This window comes from Achroia grisella, unplaced genomic scaffold (genome assembly GCF_030625045.1).
Source record: "Achroia grisella isolate CSIRO2021 unplaced genomic scaffold, CSIRO_AGI_Agris_v1 utg1589, whole genome shotgun sequence".
Taxonomy (NCBI): Eukaryota; Metazoa; Arthropoda; class Insecta; order Lepidoptera; family Pyralidae; genus Achroia; species Achroia grisella.
Window position 1 is genome coordinate 286237 of NW_026712660.1, and position 16100 is coordinate 302336.

General features: G+C 35.3%; 1 protein-coding gene across 1 annotated transcript; it reads left to right on the top strand.

The window, feature by feature from the left end:
• Nucleotides 1–12114: 12114 nt before the first annotated feature.
• LOC131841349 (ELAV-like protein 1) lies at nt 12115–14145 on the top strand. Its single transcript, XM_059189669.1, has one exon. The coding sequence runs from the start codon at nt 12484–12486 to the stop codon at nt 13561–13563; it is 1080 nt and encodes a 359-aa protein (XP_059045652.1). The 5' UTR covers nt 12115–12483; the 3' UTR covers nt 13564–14145.
• The last annotated feature ends 1955 nt before the right edge of the window (nt 14146–16100 follow it).

Consider the following 16100-nt stretch of genomic DNA (forward strand, 5'->3'; position numbering starts at 1 on the left):
TATTCTATCTCATTATTTATTACATAGACAGTTTCCAAAACACGATGCTAAAGAATATAGATAGACGAGAGAGGTTCTACGCAGACATCTCTCTTGAAAGATTACAGCATGGGGTTTTTGAAGAACTAGAAAATATTAAGATTTCTTAAAGGTCGGCAACATTCACACTCACCCCTGGTGTTTCAGGTGCCCATAGGCTGCGGTAGCCGTTTACCATCAGATGTGCCGTATGCTTGTTTGCCACCTACGTGGTATAATAAAAATACTTAAATAAGTTCGTCCCGCTCCGCTGTTGGTGGTACTTATATTTTTTTATAATTTAATAACACACAATTATTGTAACTTTTTAAACCACATGCATCAGCACTATCGTACAGAAACCAACATTATATATACATATAATGGATCGGTGGACTGTATGGGTGTCTAAATGACGAAAACACGTAGTTTGCAGTAATAATACATTAATATGTGTAATAATTGCGAACTATACGAAAGACAATAATAGAATGATAAAATAAATTGAAGTATATCAAATAACATGACATATAAAAAAGAACTCTTCAAAAATATAAATTTAAAAATAATAAAAATATCAAAAGAGTTCGGCGGTCGGTCGCCAACATACCGGGCCCCCAGTGGAACACTAACTACCGGTGGTGACCGGCCGCGCTTCTATTGTAATTAAAATTAACCTATGTAGCAATAAGCACCACATCGCCCTCTATTGCAGTCGATGACATCACTTTGTGTAGTTCTCTTGGTCAAGATATCGACAAGTATTTGTGCGGCTACCGTGCCCAGAAGTCAGCTATGTCAGCCAGCCGGGCGCAACACACTTCTTTGGTCGTGTACCAGCCAGTCGCAATAACCTCCTCTGGTCTCGTACTGAGGTAACGTTCATGTACGGTGATAGTGATAGCATCAACGTAACTGAGTTATACGTGTGTTGCCTTTTGCTGTGATCAAGCTGTAGGGCTAGGTCGCTGGTCTTTGGCTTGATAAACCCGCCTTTCCATCGTTGGCGCTGTATAATTGTGTCACACGTTGACAGTGGTTACTGCGTAGACTAAGGGCAGTGCAGTATGAGTAATGGTGTATTCGTAATAATTTACTTGTGATAGCCGGCTTTCCTCCAGTACTGGTGCGTGTTGTAATTTAACTGTTGCTGGGTACGGGCTGCGGCTTTCAGCTCTTCAGGATAGGTGTCTATTCCAGCTCGTTGAGGCAGCATCTTCTTGGCTTCTGTGACGTCTCTTGCACAAAGTCGTCAGGGAAATGTGGTGCCATCTAAAAACAATTTAGAATTTAAGGCTATTGGCCGAGACAGTTAAAGCGGAAATAGACCTACACCTTGGAGAACACGGAGCCATGGAGGATCGGGTAAGGGGACGCAGGAGTGCAACCCCACTAGTTCCGGTTTTAAATCTAGCGCGGTATCCCCTGCGTCGTTGGCGTTTTCAGTCAACCCAAAAATTGATGGTACTAAAAAGAGTAGTGCGCCAGCCAACCATCTATATAACGATGTCCGATCAAAATTTGATTTGGTGGCGTCGTCACCCATGTTGAGAGAAACTGACCTCTGATTGTACGGAATTATGGGTTTCAGTATCTCTCCCAACTTGTGAGCAACGAAGAGTTTACATCCCCGAGTGTCACTCCGGATCCACTTGAGGGCGGTGGTTGAGTCCGCCCAATGAGTGGTAGTGGAGGGATCGAACTGATGTGCGCGAAGCACGAATCGCGAGGCAGTAAGTGTCGCCTGTAGCTCCAATCGAGGTATGGAGAGCGCTTTCAGTAATGCAATGCATACTTTGCTACAGACAAAACTGTGGTTGTACATAAAGCGCAAATTAGCTACGCGGACGAAAGCTTGTATAATAAGTAGCTGAGGAATTTTAGCCACAGGTTGATATTTACATAATTCAGGAGAACTTAACTTAGGGGGATTGCGTAGCTTCATGATCTCATGGGCGGCGAGATCTTCCGGTCGGACGTATGTCTGCTCCAGTGCTCTCATGACAACCCAAGGGTCGCAGGAGGTCCGCAGGAGTGCCAGTACGATCTGGTACGCTGGTGCCCAAATAACGTTGTTTAAATCTCAGAATAAAATAGCGGCAACATGGAACACGATATCTCAATTAACAAATAAATTAAAATATAGTAAAGTTAGAATAGATATAATAATGACAAAAATGGTGTACCTAGTACTAATGCAAAAAAAATTTCAAACATATTTAATGACTTTTTCTGTAATGTTGCAAAAAATATAAGTTGTAATATCAAAATAGACAAAACCAAATGTATTCAATATCTCATTAATGCTAAAAATGTTAAGACTGAGCTTCATTTGGAAATAATTAAGCTCCAAGATTTAAAGAAAATTATGATAGAACTGAAAAGTAAGAAGTCAAAAGATATTTTCGATATGGATTCTAAAATAATAAAACTGATATTAAATAATGAAAAACTAATGCTTGCATTACTACATGTACTCAATACTTGTATAGAAACAGGTCTGTTTCCAGATATATTTAAATTTGGTAAAATAACACCTATATCTAAAAAGGGGGATACTGAAGATCCATCTAATTATCGTCCAATATGTATCTTACCTATTTTATCAAAAGTTCTGGAAACCATCCTAAAGAAATCCATAGTTGCATTCTTCGAAGATAACGATTTATTTACTACTGCACAATATGGTTTTAGAAAAGGGAAATCTACAACCATGGCTATTGAAAATACCGTTGAATATATACTTGAATCTTTGGATAAGTCAATGAAATGTGCTAGTATTTACTGTGATTTATCTAAAGCATTTGATTGTTTGAGACATGATATATTAATTGACAAATTGTATTTTTATGGCCTTAGAGGCAATACATTAAAAATAATAAAATCTTATTTAAGTGATAGAACTCAAGTAGTTTCGGTGAATAATATTGTTTCACAGAAAGCACAAGTTGAGATAGGAATACCACAAGGTTCTATTCTTGGTCCGCTGTTATTTCTAGTATATATTAATGACTTACCGGCAAATCTGCCCCCGAATAGCCTTGTAACATTATTTGCCGATGACACACATGTGAGCGTAAGATCCCAAACTAAAAACATTTTAGAAGATGAAGTAAACTCGGTCACTACTATTCTAAATGATTGGTTTAAATCAAATGGAATTGTACTTAATACAGATAAAAATGTTCTTATGACCTATAACACTACCAACAGATCATACATAGTTAATATAAGCCAACAATCTTGCAGTAAAGAGACAACGTTCCTTGGATATACTATTGATAATAAATTGAGTCATAAATCGCATATCGGAAAACTATGTAATAAACTCGCATCAGCTAATTTTGCCTTAAGCAAATTAAAATCATTAGTTCATAAAAAAGCTCTGAAGTCTGTATATTATGCTTACATCCAGTCTTTAATTACTTATGCAGTGACAATTTGGGGCAACGCTAGCGATGTAAACAAACTCAGGCAGCAAAAACGAGCCGTAAGAATTATTTGTGGTCTCCACAAAAGCATATCGGCCAGACCACACTTTATAAAAGAAAAAATTATGACTGTAATTTCATTGAACATCTACCACAGTTTATTAAATGTACACGATAAAAGAAATGATTACGAAACAAAGAGAGCTGCGGGAACAAAGAGGTGATTCATGGTCACTCTACAGGGTAAAGTGCAGTTAGCCATCTACGTCGGTGCATGTGTACTTAAAACGCACTCGCGGCCTGTCGCTAGGTCCGTCATTATGATTAACTAGCTTAGTGTACGACTTTGTATTATTATATAATGACCTTTTTTTAACTTGGGTAAAATCCTCATGGAGACCCGCCCATCCCAGGGAGACGGGTAGAGCCAGACTCTTGCCGACTAAAAACCCCTTTTCATTTTTTTAGTTTGGGGAAAATTTCTAATGCCGACGAGCACGTCCCGGAGTAGGTAGACGGGTATAGCCAGATTCTTAATGACTAAAAACCCCTTCTTTATTTTTTTAGCTTGGGGAAAGTTCTAATGGAGAGCCCGTCCCGGGGGAAATAGACGGGTACAGCCAGACTCTTACCGGCTGAAAACCCCTTTTTTATATTTTTGCTTGGGGAAAAGCCTCATGGAGACACGCACTTCAGGGGGAGGTCGATGAGTAGTGCCGAACTCTTACCGGCTAAAACCTTTTGCCTGTTCCTTATTTTAACCTTTTGTCAGAGTTATAGAAATGCGCGAGCAACCTTTCGCAACCCTGGCGGCACTGGTCCGCCCACGCAGACCCCTTCTCATTTTTGTATTGCTACAAATAGGTGGAGGACCTTGACAAGGTAGCAACCACCTCCGTGGCTGCCGCCCCCGGCGCTGGCATAGGGAGGGGATCTTGACTTAGTATTGAAGTCAGTAAATTGTTGTGTTATATTGTTGTAATTAGCATAATACATATATTTTATGTTAATTCTAGTTACATAATAATCAGTGAGTCACCTGGTATGGCGTGATCATGTTAAAACCAACCAAATCATGTATTTGATTATATAAACAAACCTCAGGTCAGAAGATAATATTTTTTACCCGGTCACTTAATTAACTACCCACGAATATAAAGATAAAATGAGATCTTTGATCCCAACACTTGACCTCTTACTTCACAAAAGAAATATTTGTTTACTAATTATATAATTTTACTAGCTGTTACCTGTGACTGCGTCTACGCGGAATTTAACTGTCAATAATAGAAATTTGTAAAATAAACCTACAGTAAGTTACTCCTTATAACGTTAGCTATCTGCGAGTGAAACTGCCGTCAAAATCAGTTCAAAGAATAAACAGAGAAACAATCAAATAAAAAAATATATTTATCTACCGTAAATGCCTTCACATGCATATAGATAAAAGCTTATAATTTAAAATTACAAACAGACACTTAAATTTTATATTAGTATGGATAACTGATATTAAAAAACATTAGATATATTTTTTGTAATTCTAACGTCAAACAAGTTTATGTCTTACCTGTAGAGAATTGGTAACCTTGAACTGTACATATAAACAGCACTACTCACATCACGTTATCACGTGTCGACCGTGATACCACTCATGTATCATTATTCCGGAAGACTAAGATGTCTGTTACACTGGAAATTCGCTACCTTATCATATCTTTCAACCAAAACACAGCTTACAAAGCAAACTGATTGGCAGCTGAAATAGGTCTAATAGCTGGAAGGACTTCTGCACAGGAGAGAAAAGGGAGACAGTTTGGCAAAGATCATATAGAATATTCAAACATAGTGGTAAAACAGTATAAGGAAATTTACTAAAAGATAATAGTGGAAAGGTACATACCTCGGCTCCTTCCCTCGGGATGGGCCATCAGTATGGAAGCCAAAAATTGTGGAATACATATACAAAATAATAGTAATAATAAGTCATATGCCAAAGGATGTCCCCACAAAGAAGCGAAAAAAAAAACAAAAAATAAATTGAATCTGTAGTAGATACGCTGACAATTTTATATAAACCATACATTGGTCGAAAGTAAGAATTATGTTTGTTAATTGTTATACGATATCTTTACTTATAATAATAATAAATTAATACGTTTTCTCAAGAGACTACAGCATGGCGCTTTCAAGAAGGGTATCTTAAGGGTCGACAACGCGTATATGACACCCCTGGTATTTCTGGCGTTCATAAGGTACAGTAACTAATACTAAGCATACGGCTCATCCGATGGTAAACATCGGATGAGCCGTATGCTTGCTTTCCACCATAGTTGTATAAAAATAGATAGATCCCAAATAAGACAGTCAGAGGCACTGAATTAAATTCAATAAATAACAAAAGAAAAATTACAAATGTAGTCTAACCACCATGCCTCTTTGATTTCAATACACCTCATAAATCTAATATTTCACGGGATAAATTAGAATTTACCATGTCAAAAGGGTACCTACCGCTACCTCGAAGATTAATTTTTAATTTGGTTTGTTTTATCGGCGTTTACACCACTAGTAAGAATTTGTTTTTTTTTTGCAAAATTTTTTTTCGATCGCGCGTAAATACACTGTCTACGGCGGTGCTTTGCAATTTCACATAAATTACAAATCACTATACATTAAAAGTAATTAGTAGTAACGGTTACCAAAGGTGGTAATTTGATCGTTTCATAGTATGACTAGGCTAGGTATAGATAGAATCAAATAATAACCGGTATTAAGTACGTATCGCGTGGGGAAAGTGGAACGCGATCGATTACACCTAGAAACCGAGAACAACCTTTTTGTTTCTAGTATTCAATAATATACAAACTAGAAGTAGATATGTAAATAGATTTTCTTATTAGAGTACAGCATGGGTTTTCCAAAAAAAGGCATACCGAGTGTTTATAGTATTCTCAATGGGTGGCCACAAGTTCGTAACACCATCAGATACGTTTCCCAACATAGTGTTACTTTGATATATTGTGAATATCATAATGTATCTAACGATCATACAGTAAGGATTGTCTTTTGCTAAAAACGGCAAATTAAAATGCAGTTGCAGTTGTTTAAAAATCTAAGGGAACAGAGAGCGGAAGCGCCTTCATTTTATTCAATATGAAGATATACCGAAGTAATTCTCACAAACGAATGCTTTGCAAAACTATTAGGTCACGACACTATCAAACTATTAGTTTGCCCTTTAATTGGGTCTTGTAATCGATAAAAGTTGGGTCCTTTAATTACTGTCAATAGATCCGTCTAGAAATATACATGCGGATGTAGAAACGCGCACATCTAGTGAGAAATGATCTGTATATATTTGGGGACGGGGTTATTAGTAATGACGACTAGTATCGCCATTGCTAATATTAATAATACACAGGTAGCCATGTTGACCTCCAGGCTGTCCCTCCTGAAATCCATCGTGATAAATTCCTGATGAAATTGTCATAATGAGCTAACTGACCTCTAGGCTGTCTCTCCTGAAATCCATCGTGACAAATTCCTGACAGGTCAGTTAGCTCATTATGACAATTTCACCAGGAATTTATCACGATGGATTTCAGGAGAGACAGCCTGGAGGCTCATCTTAAGGCTATAATCCTCCAGTCGGATGATATATCTTCATGCCACGCCGGCGGAAACCGTTAGCGCAGGCGGGTGCACCATAACATTGTCAGTATTGTCACACATCAAAGTATAACGTGGTGTATATATGTATCATGATCACTGGGAGGATAAACTCTGCAAATTTAGAAAGTGCAGAGTTCAGCGACCAGTGAGGCTAATTCAGCAACCGCCAATGTAAAATACTGGTGACTAGTCACATTCATTGTGCTAACTCAAATTACTATACGTCCTGTTTTAACAGTACCGTTTATCAAAATATCTGCTTAACTAGTGTAAAAAAAAGTTAAGTACAATTGTTCAATTTTGAAATATGTAATTGTATAAGACGTCCGATGGGGGCTGGGTCCATCGTGGCAAAGGGCCGAGCAGTTCCCGGAACTTGTGACCCGGGTGTAGATTTAAGGTGCCCCTTGCCGACATATATCGACACTCACATTCACCGCCCGCGTTTCTCTCTCTGTCCAGCCAAATTTGTTAGGAGCCTGCTAGTGCACCTTTAGATACACGTTTTATAGAACTTAATGTAGTTCTAGACATGCCAAGGTCTTTTAGAAGAGTTTAAGTGGCCTTGATTGTAGATTAACGATGACACAAACCCCGAAAACCACGGCAAAGTGTTTCAATAACATAAAGAAAATACATTTACTCAGCTCCGGATCTCCATTTTGTTTCAAGGCGGGCATAAACTAAAAAATGCCGCCCCCCTAACACTCCCTCCCCCTCCGGCCAACATTTTGCAATATACTTATTAACAAACAATTTGTCCAATATTGCTGTTAATTATTCTGCTAAGTTGATATTAGCCATCCCCAGAAGTTGCTGCCCGGGTTACGGGCCCCGTGTTGGCCCTACCTAGACCTAGGGCTGCATTTACCTGAAGCAAACATCTTACTCTGTTACCGTTTCGGCTGTCAGTAACTGTATAAATACAATATCTCGTGAGAATAAATATGGTCACATTAGTCATAAGGGTCACAATCATAACGCAATCGTCCGGTGCGCGCGCACTGAGAATGCACTTACAACCGTTGTATTATGTATAATTATGCAAATATATAGAGGTTAAACTGCACGATACTATGTACTTTGTAAATAACGTTTACAAATTATAATAATATATACCTGTCCATTGAGCTAGTCCATTCAGTGATTGAATAGCAACGACTGCATCATCATAATTGGTCATGGTGACGAAACCGTAACCTTTGTAGGTTGTGAGATCTCTTATTATTTTAACACTCTGAACGGCACCGAACGGGCCAAAAAGCTACCACAATACACTCTCCTCAGTATCAGCCGACATTGTACACAAAGATGCACCAGCCTGAACCATCTAACGCGTTACCTTGTATGAGGATATCAGCTAAGGAAGAAAATATATGGAGATCTTTGTTGATCGCTAGAAGTGCCTTACCAGCTAGAAGAAAGCGACGAGTGGATGTCGGGGCCAAGTATGCAACTAATGGACCGACATATATGTATATGTATTTATTAGAGAGGTCGGTACCCATCTCGATTCCTTACGGATTTACAGAGCATGTGATGGCAGTAGAATAAAAAATTAATATTCTTAAATGCCTACTTATACTAATTATCTTATCTGTGCTCATACTGTCTGTTTAATTTATTTTTGCATGCAACCTATTTTGTAATTCTTATGTGCCAGTACGAAGAAAAAAGTTATTGACTTTATCTGTCAAATGAATATATGTGCTTTGGTGACAATACAAAGAACACATCAAGATTTTTCATTAAAACATTTTATTTTTATATACTGTCCTTATATTATTATTTATCTGTGCTTATATGAAGTTTATTTTGTAACACGATGATTATCACCTCACCAATGTAGCGATATATATGATGTTATGAGGTGTCGTGGTTTATTTGTTTCCTACAGTATCTAGATTGTTAAAAATCATTGTTGTGCAGTCGTTTAATTATATATTGATGGCGAGATAAATTAATAATGATGCTACATTTCCAGTTTTCAACATATTTTTTATTGTAACATTTTATGGCATATATTTATTTTTCTATTTAATTTTACAAAATTAAAGTAGGCTGCCAGTAACTGTCAATCTGCAACATAGGTAATGAGTATACGAGTACAAGTGGAATGATTGTACTACAGTAGCAAATTTATTTGATCGTGTAATACACATAGCTTTTTAGAAACGCGAACACTTAACGCGGAGTCGTAATGTGCGTTAAATCAAAATTATGTAGATACGTAAGCAAATGAAGGGATCCCGAGTGTTGACAGAAATATTCAAGTGTAGGCACATCTTCAATAAAGATTATTTCTATTTTAAACGAAGAAGTTCTATATAGTTCTATATCATAACCCGATACATGGATTATAAGCAGTCGGAGAAACAGGAACGAAAACAGCAACTTTGCTTTATCCGTTCGGCAGGAGTTGGTCTCGAGTCGCTCTACATATCTTTCCGAAGCTTTAAAAGGCCCTCTGCTTACACCCCTATTTTCGTCCAGTAAAGTAAAGCAGTAAAACCCAGATATAATCAAAGGCATTACAATATTTCTAGAAAATTTACATTAAAACGAAAATATGTATTAATAAAAATATTGTTCTTGCAAATATTTATATTTTATATATATCCGTGTAAAATTTATAGCCTATCTGTTATTCTGATGTATAAGCTATAATAACTATAAAGTTTAATCAAAATCCGTTCAGTAGTTGTTACGTGAAAGAATAACAAACAACCATACCTCAATCTAAACATACATACTCACTTTCGCATTTATAATATGAGTATCTCAAAACTTCCACGGCTTCACTAATGAATGTATGTACTGTACAAAACTATACTATATTTATTTTATTTTATTATTTCTATTATTACAAACATAGCAATATTCCCCCATGAAAGCATCCATCCGAACTTTTACGTTGACAATATATACACATATATACATACATATATGTGTATATATTGTTAGGTATTATAGATATTTTAAATGGCGGATCTGATGACAGATCCGCCTGCACTAACGATATTAACCGGCGGAACACCAGTGGAGTATGATATCGTAATCGTAACACTATAATCACAACCAAAGAGTAATGTTACAACATCTAACATCAAGAGTTCAACAGAAATCGTCCGGTGCGCACGCACTGAAAATGTACTTAGATCCGCTGTATTAATTATTAATGTTGTGTTTGTATGTTTAAATATATGTATATTGTATATAATTCATTATATATAAAATTACTAGCTGTGCCCGTGACTTCGTCTGCATCGAAATTGTAGGTCACTACCTTGGATAGCATTTCTAATTATTTAGTCTAATAATATTTAGAAATAAAACACACAAAATACCGAATTTCCATACAAACTTTCATCTCCTATTTTATATGAGGATCAGCTGAGAATTAACGACGAAAATTTCCAGGGGAGAACGCGTGGAGATCGACCTTCTATCGAGATATTCTATGATATATTGCTAGCAGTAGCTAAGTCCCAAATCTATAACAGCACAGATAGGGGAATATATGATGTACCATAAACAGTCTCCTCTCCACTCATTTTAGATTCCGCTTTCGAATAAAATGAAAACTTTTCTGTCATACTCGGGTGCTGCTTGTGAACTGATCTGTTCAGGTTACGGTCTCTGATTAAATTATTATATCCTTAATTTAATTTGCAATGAATCTGTATTTAATTTTTTATAATCATGTACAGGCTCATTTGAAAAGAATAAGAGCTGAATTTATTGTCAGATCTTAGTTATGATAATTTATTTGCATTTACGGTGTAGATCTTAGTTGTTTAGTTACAAATGTCCGGCTCATATTCTGGAGGCAAGCAAATTACAAATTTTCTTAATGACTTCCAATAAACTGAATACAAAATTATTAAATGTTAAGTCGCAATCGCAATGAGTAACAGCAGTTTTTACTCAATGCGTAATGCCGTAGTATTCCCGTAAACAATACCTCAAAATACGTATGGAGTACACTAAATAACATAAATACTGTGTAGGTGATAGAATGAGTGGACTGTATGTGTAATGTAAATCAAACAATGGATAGAAAATGGTAAATACTTATAATGAAGATAGGTACGTGTACAAACGGTTGTAGGCAAAAAGTGACAATAAAAATATATGACAATTCTAAAAGAAAATACAATTAAAATTGGTAGAAAAATAAATATATAAAAATGTGCAAAGAGTTTGCAACATACTGAATAGCCTGGCCTGAGTAATATAGAAAGTAATTATGCTATAAATAAGCCTTAGTAATATCTGAGTTTTATTGAAATGTTCTAATTATATTGAATTCTCTGATAATCATTATGCATTTAGCTATCTTCGTAAATGCCCAATGTAAATTATTATCATGTTGGCACCACTGAATCCTTGGTACGGTTGGCAGTACATCAGTGTTGCCAAGTACTCAAATATTTCCCATTTATGATGAAAAATTAAAGTCTAAAAGCATTCTTAACAGTAGTCATATGAAAATAAGTAACTGTAGTATAATAAATTATTACGTAAATATAGTTTGTTATATAATAATAACTCTATAGTATATGTATGTTTTCCCGAAGTTTCAATGCTGTATATGGTTAGCCATCTAATACCAATGACAAAATTATAATGTAAAACGAAAAAATCTGTTCAATAAAAAAAACTAACTGATATGATATATATTATTAAAATCTATACTAGACATGTAACAAATACAAAGATAAAACTTGTTATTTTAACTTATTTATATCTTAATAAAAATATTGTTCTTAAAAAATAGATAGGACCTGCCCGGTGCGGCTTAAGCATGCCAATGTGTGATGCATAAATATAAATATTGTTTGTTATCTTATTAAAGAAGTAACTTACAAGAGTAAACAACAATCAAACTTTTTACCTACTACAGTTATATTACAGTAATGCACCAAAACATGATAGTTCAGTTTTGTTTTTTAAGCGTGTTAACATTAATATAATGGTAACACTTTAAAAAAAGAAAGTGAAGTGAAAGAAATGAATTTACGGGATTAGGTCGCAACTCGCATAGATTTTTGGTTGATTTCCTTTTCACTTTGCTTTAATATTCTATATAGCATCTAATAAACTATAGTTTATTTGTGTTTCTTGTTATATTTTGATTCAACGAACTCGGTGCCGTATCACCAAAAACAGGATAGGTACAGAAGTGACCAGGCATCTTATTGATTTTCTTACCTTGCATATGCTTTCAAGTAACGCGAAGTGCTGTTATTAAATCCACCAAGGAATCTATGATCTGATTTGCTTTTGTTAATATTTCCTATCAAAAGTCACTGATTTAGTGACATTTCACCTTATTCGGTGTAAATAGAAATCATTAAAAATGATGGCAAACGCTCTCGACACCGTGAACGCAAACCAGCCCACGCAAAATGGTAGTAAGGTGCAACCTAGCAATAACGAGTCAAAAACGAATCTAATAGTGAATTATTTACCGCAAACGATGACACAAGAAGAAATACGATCGCTGTTCTCGAGCGTCGGCGAAGTAGAAAGTTGCAAGCTAATTAGAGACAAAGTGACTGTGTTCCCTGACCATATCTTGAACGGTCAGAGTCTTGGATATGCTTTCGTCAATTATCACAAGGCGGAGGACGCGGAGAAAGCTGTGAACACGCTGAATGGCTTGAGATTACAGAACAAAATCATTAAAGTCTCGTACGCCCGCCCCAGTTCTGATGCTATCAAAGGCGCTAACTTGTACGTGTCGGGTCTGCCGAAACACATGACGCAGCAAGAACTGGAGAAACTCTTCAGTCCTTATGGCACTATCATCAGCTCGCGGATCCTGCATGAAAATGTGAACGTGAGTCACTTGTTACAAGTTGGAGGTGATGACCAGTCCATCCAGGGGCCGTCGAGAGGTGTAGCATTCATCAGGTATGATCAACGTTGCGAGGCTGAGGCAGCTATACGTGAGTTGAATGGAACTGTACCTCCAGGTGGTACGGGACCGATGACAGTCAAGTGTGCTAACAACCCCAGTAATCAGAATAAGGCACTCGCTCCATTGGCTGCATACTTGGCTCCGACATCCACTCGTCGCTTCCTTCCAGCTGGTAAGGCACTCCTAGCGATCAACAAAGGTCTCCAAAGATTTTCTCCCTTAGCTGATCCCCTCATACAAGGTAACGCGTTAGGTGGTTCAGGCTGGTGCATCTTTGTGTACAATATCGGGGCTGATACTGAGGAGAGTGTATTGTGGCAGCTCTTTGGCCCGTTCGGTGCCGTCCAGAGTGTTAAAATAATAAGAGATCCGACAACCAACAAATGCAAAGGCTACGGTTTTGTCACCATGACCAATTATGATGATGCAGTCGTTGCTATTCAGTCACTGAATGGATACTCGCTCAATGGCCAGGTGCTGCAGGTCAGCTTCAAAACGAACAAGAGTAAATCTTAAACTATTCAAAATCTAGTCAATAAATTGTAGCTAATACAAAAATGTTGATCATTACCACGTCATGGTTTGGCATCGTCTTGATTAATGTTAGTACTGAGTAGAAAATGGATGCAAATCATGACATTATACCAGTTTGAACCATATTCGTTCAAATAAGTACAAACTCATCACATTAATAATGTATGAAACAAATGCAAGTGAATGGCAAAGTGTTTCATTATGACTTCAATATTTTACTTTTTTAAACATAATAATCTTAAGTCATTTGTAATTATTGAGTTAGCAATAGATATCTGAAAGCATTTTACTGCTGATTTTTTTACTAAAAAAGACTAATAAAAAGGTATTATTAAGCCAGTCAGAGGCTAATATTTATTGCTAACTCATACTCGGCTGTATATGAGAATTTTCTGCAACATAGTACAAATATTCAATTTTTTTATATCCAATTCCAAGTTTCATAAGAGAGATAAGTGTGATCTTCCTTAAATATTTACTGTATTTGCTATTAAAATTCTCATTTACAGTTAGGTGCAGCTATAGGATATACAATAGGAGAATACTAGCAGTTTATAATCTATAAGAGGTAATAGTAGAGCAAGACAAAACATAAAATGTGTTCCCAGTTTATAAGCCAATAAGAGTATAACTGAAAGTCAGGCAATAATTTATTCTTAATGACTTGACCGTGCAATATTAAACTTTACTATAAGTAAAAAAAAATATATGAGAAATTTATTTATATACAAAAACCAGTGCAATTGTACTCACTCCCATATAATATATATTCAAAAATACTTATAATAGTACATACATTTTGTATTACTGCCCTATTTATTTTCAACACTTGTAGTGTTGTGACTGCACACCATAAACAACTTTATGTGTACCACTATAAAGTTTATAAATGAAGTGCAAAATAAATGTATTACTCTAGCTGTTAGGACACAAATGTTGGGTTGTATGGGAGCTGTTGGGAAGCAGTGAATGTGGGACTACCAAAGATGTCAGATGAAACAATGACTGATTTTACACTTTGCAATAATACAATGGTAATCTATAGATTATACTTCCATAAAGTTCATGTTAAAGTTGCTAACATTAAATTGTAACCTCAGCTTTTTACAATAAAGGTTAAGATAATCTTGATATATTGAGTCCATGCACAAAATCATTTACATGTAAAAATTGATGTTACATATAATTTATATACTTATAGGATATGATTATTATAAGAAATCACTGTATGTTTCCAATCATTTATTCCATAACAGTTTATTCTCAATATAATTAAGTGTATTGATTAATAAAAAAGTGACTACTTGAAAATCTCAATCTATATTATGAAGTTGATGGACCATGACATAAATGTAATTTAATATTGATCAACATTTTGACTAAATTTTGTAATTGTGACATGGATATATGTATCAGTTTTGTGAGTGCATTAATTATTGTGTATATAGTGAAAGTCAAGGAATAGAAAGAATTATACCTCTTTACATGCAGTATTTGTACATTTGTCAAAATTGTACACTTGACACGAATCATCATATACAATAATGGCATTTGCCAAATGCATTTTATGCTATCCAATTTTTTCCAATATATTTAATCCTTATAATATAACATTTATATTTGACTTTCACAACATGATATTGACTCTAATTAGTTTGTATAATCACTATTTATTATTATATTTAAGTAATTTCAATTCATTGTAAACATAATTTATTATAATCGTAATAGATATATAGATTTCATTTTGATGTTATAATTAATATATTGAATATTTAGTGTAAGTTTGCAATTAGTTCAGTAATTACTCACTCAGTAATGAACATACCTATCTAATGATTTGTATTGTTCCAGATATTCGTATTTGGTAGGTCATACTACGTGCATAGATAAATTATTCATAGATAATGATAATGCATATCATTTAATGAAAAAAAGAACAACTGCAGAGTTGAGTAATTCTCTATAGATGGGCTTGTATTATGCATTTCAAATAAGTATTCATATAATTTGTATCTGTAAGAATAAATGTTTCAATAAGATTATTTATTTAAAGTACTTAACTATGTGGAACTAGTCAGATTATTTTGCGCAACCTTAAAGTTTTAAGCGTCTATACTTAAGTATTTATAAAACTGTGTTCTCTAATTTAAACGTAGTTTAGGATTTTGAGTTTAAATTATGTTGGTGTGGTGTTTAGTTAACATAAGTATATAATACCATGAAACACACGAAACAATATATAAATGGTGTGGATCAAAACTAGTCAAAAGTTTAAATGTACCTCTGAGTATATGAAAGCTGTATGTGCTAAGTCTTTTGTCCGCGATTGCTGCAATAGCATGATCTGAATGTGCTTAAGAATTATGGTACAATCTTTAAAAAAGATGTTACTATTAGGTAGTCTGAAATATAAAGCAATATGAAGTACAAAATCGTCTAATCGAAGTGTTTTCTAGGTATTTTTATATATATAATAGAAAACTACCTCCATGTTTTGTGGCTTAAATATAAATGTG

Excerpts from the sequence above, each read along its gene's own strand:
- LOC131841349 (XM_059189669.1), top strand. The coding sequence starts at position 12,484 with ATGATGGCAAACGCTCTCGACACCGTGAACGCAAACCAGCCCACGCAA.